Below are 14201 nucleotides of genomic sequence, written 5' to 3'. Positions count from 1 at the left end.
TTAATAAACGCAAGGATAGTTCTAATGCAAACAAAGTGAACGAATTCCGATTAAAACGTATGTTTACGAGAATACTGCTGCAGAAATGAATAATGAAAGCGAACAGACACTATATGGTTTGCAATTATTAATAACACATCCATTATTTTATTTATACTGATTTATTTAATTGTTAGTATTTGTCCTGTTATAAGACAAATATTTCGACTATATAATACTACGTTTCTTATTTAAATATATGTTTATTAGCTATGAACATATAGTTGCTTCATAAACACGTAATATTATCTTAAGGTGAGATTTGAACCTCTTAATAGGAAGCGATCGTGGGTGGTCGAGGGCAAAGAGATTTGGAGAGTGAACCACAAGCAATAAAGGAGAGCGTCTCTTTGTGTGTTCAGATGAACATAACATGATACAACAATTATAATCTTTGAAGTGCATAAAATAAAGAACTGTATTTGGAAATTCAATGTGATAATTGAAGCCATCTCGTCGAATTTATATTACCGTTGAGTACGTAAAGATATCAAATAAAGTCTAACAACAGTTCTCCAGAATTCGAAGTAGACAACAAACCTTTGTATATGTTTGTAAGGTATAATTTAAGATTTAATATGAACCAGAAAACCAAAACAAATAGTAGGAATATTGAAAAAAAACTGAGAAATTAAAATAACAGATTTTGCTACAAGAATAAGCATTGTTACTAATTTCAGTAATGCTTTAACTTCGCTGTGCCGTTTTTGATACGTCTTGGAGTTGCTCACCATGTTCAGATCCATTATTCCAGCATCAAGGTCTTTCTTCCACTCTTTCCTACTTGTGTAGCGCTCCACATAAGGTGTTGCTGTCTTCGTTTTCTTCGCTTTCTTCGATTTCTTCCTGCAGGGAAGACACGAACAGCACAATATGCTGCGTAGCACCTGAGAAGCCAAAACAAAATCACTATACGCGTAAACCAGTGCCTACACATTAAGACAACGATGAAGCCGTCTCAAACGTGGACTACATAGCAATCAGAAAGTTGAGTTTTTTTTTTTTTTTTTTTTTTGTACTGTCTCCGACAAGAGTTTGTCCCTTGGCTCAGTTTGTCGGAATAACCTCTTGAAACTGTAAAATATGCGTTAATAGACGTATTTTTTCAAAACGTTGAGAAAAAATGAATTATATGCTTCGATCAATGCTTCAAGTTCAATGGGGAGCTATGAGGCACAATGGAGGCTCACACAATATCTCCTGCTTCTTTTATCCTAGGCGAAAGGGAATTCTATGTTACCAAGCCGTAACACAGTGTCAGTGTTCAGAACGTGCACAACGAATGCAAGCTGCAGTTAACTCCGAGATAATATCTGGAATATCAAATTAACAAGTGAGGTATATTTCCTTATCGGAGCAGAATTAAACACGATAGGCGTAAGAATTTTAACTCTAGCCATTATATCCAATCATTGCTTTCATGGTCCTTCAGTGGCATGTTCGGTCAGTCGAAGACACCAGACAGAGCCCGCTACAAGAACTCCATATAAAAAAATGTGTGTGCTGCTTGGATTTCCGAAACTTGATCCAAACTAGATAGGTATTTCACCTGTAGAAGGTTCTTTGTTATCAGGTCAACCGGACTCGACTCTAAAGGGGGTGCCGCTGTCCTGCTGCGGAAGGAACTTACTCTCTCGGATATACACATTAGTTCCCCTACCCCAGGACTGCAGATATCGGTAGCACGAATTAAATTACGTTTTGTATTATCCACCCAGTAAGCTGGTTTTTAATACCCGAGAAGTGAGATAGGTGAAGTAAGAGTTGAAAGTACTGTTGCTCCAACTTGGGCAACCGCTGGTGCTCTGCGGGAATTTCATCGCTCACACTTCTATTTAGGGAAGTTTGTATACAAGAGACCCAGGACAGAGCTCACCTAATGTAACGGAAGACAGTCGCCACATAGTCCTCAACGACGGCTGTCCTATCCTGGAGTCTCTTCGCCACTATACTGGCTCACGTAATTCTTGCCACCAAAAGTGAATATTTGTACTCGGTCGGTATTGCATAAAAAACCAGGCTCAGGTAACATTTCTTGGTACTTGGACGATGGAAGCGACAACAAGAGACTTGCAATTTTTTCCTAAAAGTCACTGGAACATCAATAACGCAAACTGGAACTCTTTCAAAAAGTGAGAATACAGTTGCTGAAGTAAGTTTACCAGAGACCGGCTCGGTGTAAGTATCTTACCACAGATTCTTCAGAGTATTAAATGCAACAGATTTCTAGTATCAAAAGCAACATTTCACTTAGCTACATGTTACCAACTCCGTGGTCGCTGTAATACGGAATACTCACCAGAGATTGCCGAACGTCGATTAGAACATAAGATGGGTAACATCTCATCTGTGGAAGATTACCCGTGCAACTGGGAGATAAATGCTCAAACTAACATGTTTTAAAAATTGTGAAAACCTCTTAACTGGATAAATTCCACCCAGCAGTCATCGCATATGATCATTTCCTAAGATTCGCGTCTCAGATGAAAGAGATAAATTAAATACGGAAGTCCTCTACGAATTCAGTCCTTGGAATGGATTATGTTCACTGTCCTGTGCTCCCTCTCGTGACAAATAGTCCCTTCACGACTTTTCTACATATCCATCCCGTTGTCGGCTTGTCGGCGTTTATTAAAAGAGCTCTTGAAAGACTTATTTTGTTTTGTTTTCAAATCTTTCCAAAGCGCAGTACCATGCGTGTAAGAATTTAAAAAAAAAATTATCCATGCAAACTCAACAGGACTCTCTAAACGCTCAGATCAGCGCACTATTCTGGCTTTAATATACACACGAGATATGAAGAACATAATCACTCAACAGAGGAAAGTCCACTAGACCTGACGGGATACCAATTCGATTCTACACAGAGTACGCGAAAGAACTTGCCCCCCTTCTAACAGCCGTGTACCGCAAGTCTCTAGAGGAACGGAAGGTTCCAAATGATTGGGAAAGGGCACAGGTAGTCCCAGTCTTCAACAAGGGTCATCGAGCAGATGAGCAAAACTAAAGACCTATTTCTCTGACGTCGATCTGTTGTAGAAATTTAGATCATCTTTTTTGCACGCGTATCATGCCGTTTCTGGAAACCTAGAATCTACTCTGTAGGAATCAACATGGATTCCGGAAACAGCGATCGTGTGATACCCAGTTCGCTTTATTTGTCCATGAGACACAGAAAATATTAGAGACAGGCTCGCAGGTAGATGCCATTTTCCATGACTTCCGGAAGGCGTTCGATACAGTTCCGCACTGTCGCCTGATAAAGAAAGTAAGAGCCTACGGAATATCAGACCAGCTGTTTGGCTGGATTGAAGAGTTTTTAGCAAACAGAACACAGCATGTTTTTCTCAATGGAGAGACGTCTACAGACGTTAAAGTAACCTCTGGCGTGCCACAGGGGAGTGTTATGGGACCATTGCTTTTCACAATATGTATAAATGTCCTAGTAGATAGTGTCGGAAGTTCCATGCGGCTTTTCGCGGATGATGCTGTAGAATACAGAGAAGTTGCAGAAATGCAGGAAGATCTGCAGCGAATAGGCACTTGGTGCATGGAGTGGCAACTGACCCTTAACATAGACAAATGTAATGTATTGCGAATACATAGAAAAAAAGATCCTTTATTGTATGATTATATGATAGGGGAACAAACACTGGTAGCAGTTACTTCGGTAAAATATCTGGGAGTGTGTGTGCGGAACGATCTGAAGTGGAATGATCATATAAAATTAATTGTTGGTAAGGCGGGTACCAGGTTGAGATTTATTGGGAGAGTCCTTAGAAAATGTAGTCCTTCAACAAAGGAGGTGGCTTACAAAACACTCGTTCGACCTATACTTGAGTATTGCTCATCAGTGGGATCCGTACCAGGTCGGGTTGCCAGAGGAGATAGAGAAGATCCAAAGAAGAGCGGCGCGTTTCGTCACAGGGTTGTTTGGTAAGCGTGACAGCGTTACGGAGATATATAGTAAACTCAAGTGGAAGACTCTGCAAGAGAGGCGCTCTGCATCGCGGTTTAGCTTGCTGTCCAGGTTTCGAGAGGGCGCGTTTGTGGATGAGGTATCGAATATATTGCTTACCCCTACTTACACCTCCCGAGGAGATCACGAATGTAAAATTAGAGCGATTCGAGCGCGCACGGAGGCTTTACGGCAGTCGTTCTTGCCGCGAACCATACGCGACTGGAACAGCAAAGGGAGGTAATGACAGTGGCACCTAATGTACCCTCCGCCACACACCGTTGGGTGGCTTGCGGAGTATAAATGTAGATGTAGATGTAGATAATTACACCAGAGGTTAAACCTTTTCAGTATGCAGATGATTTGTGGCTTTTTTCAACACTTAAGGACCAAATAATATGCCTACTGTCAGGAAGAGCCATTTATACGTTAAATGACTGTATGACTGCCAGTGACTTAACAGTCTGACTATGAAATTTTCTATAGTTCTCATAGCCCACTATGTAACCACGAAAAGAAACAGCATTAATGCAGTGAGACCTGCTGCTGGAACTTGACGGTGTGCACACTGTAACATTTTCTTCGGTATTCACTATTTACAGTAAGATGAAAAATTGCTTTGGCACAATGAGTTCCAGTTTCATTCCCTACTTTAAACTTTAGTGAGACACATTGTTCACTTTTATATTGATTGCTTTTAATTTCGAGAGACTTCATCAGAAAGATGCGTATTACTTCTCCCACAGCTGAAGTATTCCTAAGAACTTCGTCTGCCACCACGATGTTCATATTTTACTGCAGAAGCGGCAGCAATTCGAGAGGTTTAGACATTAGGTATTTATGTGAGGCTCCAGAACCTGCAGTAGTCTCTAACTCAAAAAGTGTGTTCCACTCTATTCAAAATAAAATTTAACAGTAAGATGAATATTCAGGTACTTGAAATTTTGCGAGTAGCATTGAGAAATAAACGAAAAGGCATGAGAATCCCATTGCTATGGCCCCCACATCATGTGCGATTGGTTTAGAAGACATAGTCGAAAATCTGGCGAAGAATTCCAATGGTTATGGACGTGTGATGAACGTCATTCTACCATTCTCCGATTTCCAGCTGTGGGTGCGGAAACTGGCCGTAAAGTCAATGCGGCACTTCGATCCAGCCAGTTACTAGAAGGTTCTCCTGTCTTCGAGAATTTCAGACGGGCAGGAAGCTGAAAAGTATCTTGGTACTCATTCGTATGAACCATTAGTTCATCCTAACCACTTAAATTTGGTAGATGTCAGGGATATCCATTTCTGCCAGTGTCAGAACACACAAGAAAATAGGAGACCCAGATAACTATGTGTTTACCTACAAGTACTTGGAAACACATCAAAACTTATTAGTGCAAAAGCCTGTGAAATTGATGGTTCCCATTCCTACAAGTGCTCATGTTTTGTTATATCATAGGGATCTTCAAATATCCTCCCCACTCCTTCTGATGCGTTTACGCTACATACTAATTTTATTTTCTTCTAGCTCAGAAAGTAAGTAAATTCGCTGTCCTCGATTGTGGCTTGTACTTCACTCCACGTGCTTTCTGTTCATCACGTACTTTTGTTTCTGCAAGCTCAAAGTAGCCTGACTCAAGAAACATGTTTATCCCAGCGTTAGCATGGTTTTAAGAAATATAGGTAATTTCTGTACTTTTGGACTAGTTTGACTATAGAAAACGCTTCAAAATGTTACTATACACTGCGCTATAGAGAAAGAGATCTTTTATTTCCTCAAAACAACACAGCGATGCTTTTTATAGGTGTAGCGCTAAGTCTCCATTCGGCACATTCTCAGCAGAGAATACTAGACGTAGAAGAGAGCGAAGAAGAGAAGGCGGAATATGATGACAAAGATTACGCGTTTCCAATGAGGAAGCGCACCAGAACACCAAAGCCTAAGCCAATGGAACAGTAAGGATGTTTCATACAGTGCATCTACCTGAGATGTTGAACAAAACTTGTAAACGTTGATTCTGAGTGCTATGCCTGTCTTACGTCAGGCACAGGGATTAGGCCCTTAAGTGTAGAAAAAAAGCATAAATCATCTGCATACTGGAGAGCTTTGACCTCCGGCGTAATGATGTTCTTCGAATCACATTTGTGTAGTGCACTAAACGCAAAATACGTTTTCGTTTCAGAGAAAGAGAAAGAAGGTAATTTTTTGCAGTTCCATATCATTTCCCCTGCCGCAGTAATAACACCGATTCCCGTCAGGTCACCGAAGTCAAGCGCTGTCGGGCTGGGCTAGCTCTTGGATGGGCCACCATGCGGTCTGCCGAGCCCTTTTCAGAAGTGGGGTTTTCACTCAGCCCTTGTGAGGCAAACTGAAGAGCTAATTGTTTGAGAAGTAGCGGTTCCGGTCTTGTAAACTGACATATGACCTCCCGGTGTTTGCTGACCACATAACCCACCATGTCCGCATCCAGTGACGCCTGTGAGGTTAGGATGACACGACGGCCGGTCTGTACCGTTGGGCCTTCTTGGCCTGTTCGGACGGAAAGAGAGAGAGAGAGACAGATACCAAATAGAGGAAACACTATAAACGACCATATACATACGGACTTGGAAAAGTAAGTGCCACATGTCGGCCCACGCTTGTGCAACAAGTGTGACGCGTTGTCAGAAGACCGTACGTGCTCTGTCTGTCCTCCAGACACAGTTCTTCAGTTTAAATTACATGGGACAGAACGATCACTGTGGGCATAACGCCTGACACACGGATTAAGCGTGAATTTTGACGCTGTATGGACCACATTCAATATCGCGTTCAGCAACAGTGAAATTTTGCCAACAGTTTGGCCCAAGCCGCTCAGATGAGGGTCATGCTGATCGCCAGTGGACACCATCGAACTGTACGTCTACCATAGACGACAATGTGAAGGTATCGAGGAACTGATTCATAACAATCACAGATTTTCAGACGATGAAGTCATTTACACCGCTGATCTACGATGGATCCGTGGCCAAGGAGCAGATTTCTATAGTCGAGAAAGTGAGAGACTGTTAAAATGTTTCGAGTCTTGCTTACAGAGCTTTGATAACTTTGTTACAAAACATTGTCATGTATCTGTGTCAATTTCAAGTTTAATGCAGCAATTAATAAAATTTACATAACAATGTGACACGTACTTTCTGAAGGCACTGGAGAGAACAATTTTATGATAGTATTTTATGGCATAATAATTAAGTAACATTTTGCGGGACTTATGTAAAACTGCTTATATACTTCAGTTGTTAGATTACAAATGAAATCTCTAAAGATAATCTGAAAATTTGTCATTAATAGGATGGAAAACGAGTTTGATGAGTGATGTAGCATATGAGAGTGTGCTTGTCCTAATACCTTTATGATTCACAAGATATTTTTTTTTTAAATTTGGTATTTCAATCTTATTCGGTCCCAGAACATTTCATTGAAACCAATACAAAATTGTCATTCGCAAAACTCAAGCTCAAAGCCGAGGAGGATAAATAAAGTTCCTGTTTGGAATTTTAGCCTTTCCCGGAGTTATGAGTATCGAAAGTGTCCTCAGAGGGCTGTGTATTACGAAGACCTGCAACATTGGCATCAATTTTCAATAGGACACAACAGCAGCTTTCTGATAAAGATGGGGAACAGCTGGATCGCCGAAATATTGAATGAATTTGATTTTATAATGCGGCAGCCAGCCTGAGCTGTCATTCATGAAAGCCCTTATTTGGTTTACACGAAATAATACTATGTTCATGTGAAATATGATTTTTTATTTGTAAGTGTATACTCTTCTTAATCACTGTGTGTTTGCCTTTTATTCTTTCTTGAATACTACTTCTTGTTTTCTGACTTCATTTGATACATGAAGATTCCTTAGCTCTAAGTATTGAACATATATGAAACAGCAAATTAATTTCAAATCATTGTTCTCATTATTTATACTATGCCTTCTCCACATATCGGAGTTGACATTTGCACCAAGTAGTTTGCAGTATGGCTCAGTAATCCAAAGCCTAATAATATAGTAATAATAACGAAAATAAAACTGCAACAAAATAAAGGCTCTATGTGCATGTGTGTGTGTGAGTGTGTGTGTGTGTGTGTGTGTGTGTGTGTGTGTGTGTGTGTGTGTGTGTGTGTGTCTGTTGGCTGTCCTACTTATGCCTCCTTCATATTACTCCATACTATACGTACTCTGCCCATCCCCCCCCCCCTCCACCACCACCACCACCGCCCAGCTGATTAAAGACGATTTGAGAGATGTATATGGGAGGACTAACAGGAATGTCGATAGATTAACGACACCAAGAGGGAAAGGAAACCGGTGCGTCCAATGTATCTAATGCCTAGCAGTGCCTAGCAGCCCACATCTGATGTCTTAATGAGATACAATGTATTCTTTGAGTTATGGCCGAGAAAGAAGAGAAGGCCGTGTTGGAGAAATGGTTAACGCACTGGAGTTTCATACATGTCGAGCTGCTGAGATCCTCATTCAACGTTCTCACACGAATTTTATTCATTTCCTCAGTCCACTTCAAGCAGGTACCGGAATGGTTCACCTGAACAGTTTATGATCCATTTAATGGTACACCTTTGACCGATTCGAACGTCGACGAGACGTCAAAAGCAAATTTTCGTTTCTATTTATCTAGTGCATCACAAAGTAGGAAGAATGTGTTGTTATTTCTTATACTTACACACAACCCTCCACATATCACACACTCAAATCGGTACCAAACGTTGTGTGTCAATAGAATATAAACCAAAACACCGATTTAGTTTTTTCTGGGTACTGTCACACAGTAGAACATGCATAAATGATAATTAAAAGTAACGCCAGCACAGTGGAGTATAGGGCAAACCTATAGGTGATGAAAGATCACTGAGAGCTCCGGTAGGTAAGTAGGTAAAGCGTTAGCTCGTCGTCGTAAACTTCCCGAGTTCGAAAACAGTTTACAGTCAACATTGTTATAAGGGAGGAGATATTCCTGACATATAAAAGGACGCTTCGGAGTTTGTAGCAATGTTATTGATGCCGTTTGCTTTCGCTTCGTTGGTTGAAAGTAGCAAACCTGTAACATTCATTTGTATAGAGAAGAACACACCTGTTTATACAAATGTACTCTGTAGGTTTGCTACTACTATCAACTAACGAAGCGAAAGCAGACTGCCAAAAAACATTGCTACAAACTCCGAAAAGACCGTTTACATGTCAGGAAAATGTTCTCCCAATTAACCATGTAACTGTATCACGTATAAAAAAATGTTATCAGTGATGTTCCAACTGGGACTTTAGTTTCGTCGATGTCAAGCACTGCCAACTTCCTTTTTTTTCTTTTTTTAAGGTGTGGCTGCAAAGTGAGCAGTGATCGCAGCTCGAGGACTGGCCACCATATCCCGTTCCTACACTCCAGGAACCAAGGAACCAAGGAAAGAATAGAGAACGTGGAGTAGAGGTACAATGAACATCATTTATTTCCCTTTTCTCGAGAATAGCAGGTTGATACTCTATCGACGCACAACGTCTGCTACTGATCTAAGTGTTTGACATCTCAAGGTTTGGGTGTTGGTGAGAAAATGCTATGAAAGGGAGGGGGATCATCACATAGAGCCGACAACGATGTAGGTCAGCCACACATGTTGCAAGGTCCTGACTTCCAACGCCTAAAAACATATGTGACATATTTTAATGAACCTATAAAGCACTATAACACATTACGAAATACTTTACGTTAATGATAATGCAAAGCCGAGAATCACAACCAGTACGAACGTTCTTACTACGGAATATTTCACTACTATCTCCCACCACATATGGTCGTAAATAGTGGAAAATAATCTACTGATACTGTCAGGGAATAGTGATGATGATACAATATCTGTGTTTTTTATTTACTTATTCTTAGCAATCTTCTCACATGCATCTGACCTTCTTGTGGATTGAACCCATTCACTTTCGGTAATAAGGCAAGTTGGTTCGTACATTCAGAGAAAACTGTTTATTTAATTTGAATGTTCGTTTTGCTATTGCAGTTTTACATTTACGTTGCAAACGATTCCATAACTTCTGGACATAATTCGGTCATAAACAAAAAACAAAACAAAAAACTTGACATTGGACATAAGGCGATCTGTTTGGATACACACAAGATGAAGACCTTTTCTACGATGGCGGTAGGTGGAAGAATTCCGGATGAGACATTTAACTGACCTATTTGCTTTGTACGTATGTTTAATGCTGTTTGCAGAAACGTGCACACACATGACATGGAGTTAAAATTTAGCAACGTGCATTCTCGATTACCGTGTATGCACTGTGGACTTGTGGAAAGTTTCATATGAACCAGCAAAAACGGTATACGTTGCTCGTACTGGCAGTTTGGTGGAAATCAACGAGCTCATTCTGAGACTACTGCAAGTTGTACTCCACTGAAGATGAATTATTTCATTGCAAATCCACTTAAATAATCGGAATTATCTATCAGTCACTTCGTTGGCTATACTGGCACAGAAACGCTAGATGGTAAGGGAAGACCATATTGCTGGATTCGATTCTCCGAAAATCACAACAGATCGTAATTCGGATACTACTTTCATTCATTGCACACACATTGAAGAGTTAGTTTTGAGACAAATATTCAGGATATAGGAAATAAACTGAAATCCCTAGCCAGAGGAAACTCATCAAGGCCGGATGAGAAGTTGAGCCATTCTACAGAGGTCACTCAAAGAAGTTGCACCCCTTCAGTTACCAGTTTATTATAGGTCACTGGAGACACTAGGTAGCTGGAGCAACTGACTGTACCAAGCGATTGTAAAAGAAGCGTAGATCAAACCAGTTTTCAGGACAAATCGCCGGGCAGATTCACATGGTAATACGACGTTACTGACGAAGTCCGTCTGTTGTAGGTCTGTGGAACAACTTTTATGTTCACTCATTTGGATGTTTCAGCACAAAGAAAATCTGTAAAAGAGTCTTCTGCAGACAGATATCTTGACCGACTTAGCAGATAGCTCGTAAGTTGACTCAGCCTGTAATCATATACCATCGGGATTTTTCTCACTATTTAGCCGTTAACTGATGCATGCTGTTTTAAAAAGTTTCAAATATTGTTGCAGGATGTAGTATTATTGAAAACTGAAAGAAGAAAAATAATGAAATGTTCGGAAAGAAGAACCTGTTGACATATGGATCTTTAAACATCCCCAGTTCACAGCCTCCGTTCTATTTACAAGTAAGGCGGCATTCTCATGTCGTGGCACAGTAAGTTACTGCAGTACCGTCGCGATGTCTGATGCCATTTTTAGTGAAAACGCGACATTGAGGCGACATGATTGCTTCAGAATCAGTTAATGTGCAGCAGTTGCAGGTGACAGATCATTGAGCCAAACAGGTTAACAAGTGTTTTGTATTACCGATTACCAGTCCTATTGCAGAACTGTGTACAACGGGGCACCATACCGTATCGTTTTTTTAGGCGATGCCGGCCGCGGTGGTCTAGCGGTTCAGGCGCTCAGTCCGGAACCGCGCGACTGCTACGGTCGCAGGTTCAAATCCTGCCTCGGGCATGGATGTGTGTGATGTCCTTAAGTTAGTTAGGTTTAAGTAGTTTTAAGTTCTAGGGGACTGATGACCACAGATGTTAAGTCCCATAGTGCTCAGAACCATTTGAACCATTTTTTTAGGCGATATCCTCGCCGAGTAGGTCCGGTATCATGTCCCCATCATTCACCGGAGACGAATGTGCCGGATTTCTGGCTGTGGAGGCACTTAAAGTCATTGCTGTATGCCCATCCAGTCCATCGACAAAGTGTGGACGTAACAGGAGCGTGTGACCAGCGCATGTAACGCAATCCGAACAGCGACAGGTGTATTTGAAAGAGAGTGTGCTTTACAGAGTAGGATGTCATGATCCGTGCAAATCACATGCCGCCCTACTTATAGAGTCTAGCTCTTTGTGTGACTACAGGAAATTTCCTTGCTGATTTGGACAATACTGTGTCAGTTTGGAATATATGACACTTGCTTTCGAAGACCTGTTTTATCCACAGGTAGTGTAGGTGATGATCGTATGTCGCAAAGACTGACCACAAAGAATAAACATAATGAATGCGGTTAAATGGGCGAAAAGTTACAGGTGCTTTGATCACAAGATTGGTTATCCGTCACTGGAATCAGTCACAATCTTCGAAGCTCTGGAGCTTAAGTTCGGACCGGTTTAAAGTTGAACATCCACACAAACCTGGCTCTGGTTATGGCACAACGGAAGCAAGCAGCCAAGCGTTCCACAATATTCCACCTACTACGCACGACTGAAGTACTTGCGTGTGTGAGACAAATGCTACTCTAGTATGATGCAGGTCTGACGCACAATCAGCTTACCAGCTCATGCATCCACATTGGTGATAAGAATAATACACAGAAGAATGTGAAAGAATGTTCTCGATCTGCTTCTGGATTTGGCTTTGATGAAGATGGACAGCCGGCCTGTGTGGCCGTGCGGTTAAAGGCGCTTCAGTCTGGAACCGCGTGACCACTACGGTCGCAGGTTCGAATCCTGCATGGATGTGTGTGATGTCCTTAGGTTAGCTAGGTTTAATTAGTTCTAAGTTCTAGGCGACTGATGACCTCTGAAGTTAAGTCGCATAGTGCTCAGAACCATTTGAACTATTTTTGAAGATGGACACGAGAAAGCAGTCCTGACATAGTAATTGATAATGGAAGCAAGATTTATGGAAAATCAATACTAAAGACAGCAGACTAAGTGTCGCTTTTTATCGGTATCATTATCTCGGTGATCGTGAAATGTCAACTTAACCCCCCCCCCCCGCCTCCGGATATCGATCAGACGGGCTTTACCCCTTCCCCTAGGGAAGCCCCTTATCCATGTCCCTTTTTGTCTTGTTCTTAGAGCCCTTACTTCGCCGCATCGCCATGCAGTTACGTGGCTAGATTATATTGGAGGAACTTTTTTCGGTCCGTGCATACACCGACGACGTCATGGTTTCAGTACCACATATCGAGGACATACCGAGGCTTACGGACACCTTGGATTCATTTTGTCGTCTTGCTGGTGCTCGCATTTATGATCGTAAATGCACATTCCAACGTTTCAGAGGCTTCGATCATTTCGTCATTTCTTAGGCGACGGTCTTCAATCGCCAAGACCTTAGGGATCTTAGTGGATAGCAATCCAATCAAAATGGCGACACTAAATTGGCGTGAGGTTGCGAGGCGTGTTCATGGGGCGGTACTTGAACGTCCCTTAGGCTCCTGCACAAGGTACGGGTTTTAGAAACCTATATCTTCAGTATTGTATATTAAGTTGCGCAGGTGCGCAGGTCTTTCCGCTTCCGGCGATGATGGCCCGCAGACTGAAACAGCTGTCTGGTCGATTCCTGTGACGCTGCCGTATCTTTCGTGTCCGGTATGAAGTACTGGCCAGGCCACGAAAGCTTGGAGGAGTGAGTCATTCCGAAATCAAAATGAAAACATTCATCTTATTTGCCTGCCGCAATGTTTTAACCTGTATGCTGGCTCTGCATTCAGTTACCTCTCGTTTACTCTCACGCCTCCGGCCGCTCTGTCTCACCCCTCCTGTTGATGTCGGACGGATTAATCCTAAATTGCTGCACATTCGTGTACATTTTCTAATTATCGGTATCCTAGGTGCTGATATACTTTCTATGACGCATATTAATACGAACATGTTATCACCCCGTTGTGGTGCACCATTTCCCCTTTCTTCTGTTGAACTTGCTTCCCCATCAACGTGTTGGAAAACTGTCTGGTCTCTCCTTAGTCTTCCTATATTGCCGATGGAGATTGCTTAAACGTGGTATAAAGGTCATTCACTGTCTGATACCTACTGGTGGTCGTCTTTTTATATTGGCCTTCGTCCGACTGATCAGTGTGAGGAATGTCATCAGACTGACACCTTACTTCGCAGACTTGTTGCTTGCGGACTGGATCATCGGATCTGGGTCCGCCGTCAATTAGCTTTCCCTTACTCGCGGACCTGAAACTGCTTTCCCAGACGACATTGTCCTACGTCCGGACATATCGTTTTATCCTTTTCCTCAGACGAAAACGAACACGATTGTCTGGCCCTTGGGTTCCTATGTTCACTATGTCGTTGAAGGTGGGAATGACACAGATCCCCGCGTTTTTTCAGCATTATCTGGCAACAGCGTTTG

General features: G+C 41.8%; 1 protein-coding gene across 1 annotated transcript in view; it reads right to left on the bottom strand.

Moving 5' to 3' along the window:
- The window catches only part of LOC126092789 (uncharacterized), a 133369-nt gene that overhangs the window by 16297 nt on the left and 102871 nt on the right, over positions 1-14201 (bottom strand). Inside the window, exon 2 of the mRNA XM_049908517.1 lies at positions 771-885. Within this exon, the coding sequence (XP_049764474.1) occupies positions 771-885 (115 nt within the window). The remainder of the gene's footprint in view (positions 1-770; positions 886-14201) is intronic.

Source organism: Schistocerca cancellata, chromosome 7, assembly GCF_023864275.1.
Source record: "Schistocerca cancellata isolate TAMUIC-IGC-003103 chromosome 7, iqSchCanc2.1, whole genome shotgun sequence".
In the NCBI taxonomy this organism is placed as follows: domain Eukaryota; kingdom Metazoa; phylum Arthropoda; class Insecta; order Orthoptera; family Acrididae; genus Schistocerca; species Schistocerca cancellata.
This window is presented reverse-complemented; position numbering and strand designations above follow the sequence as displayed.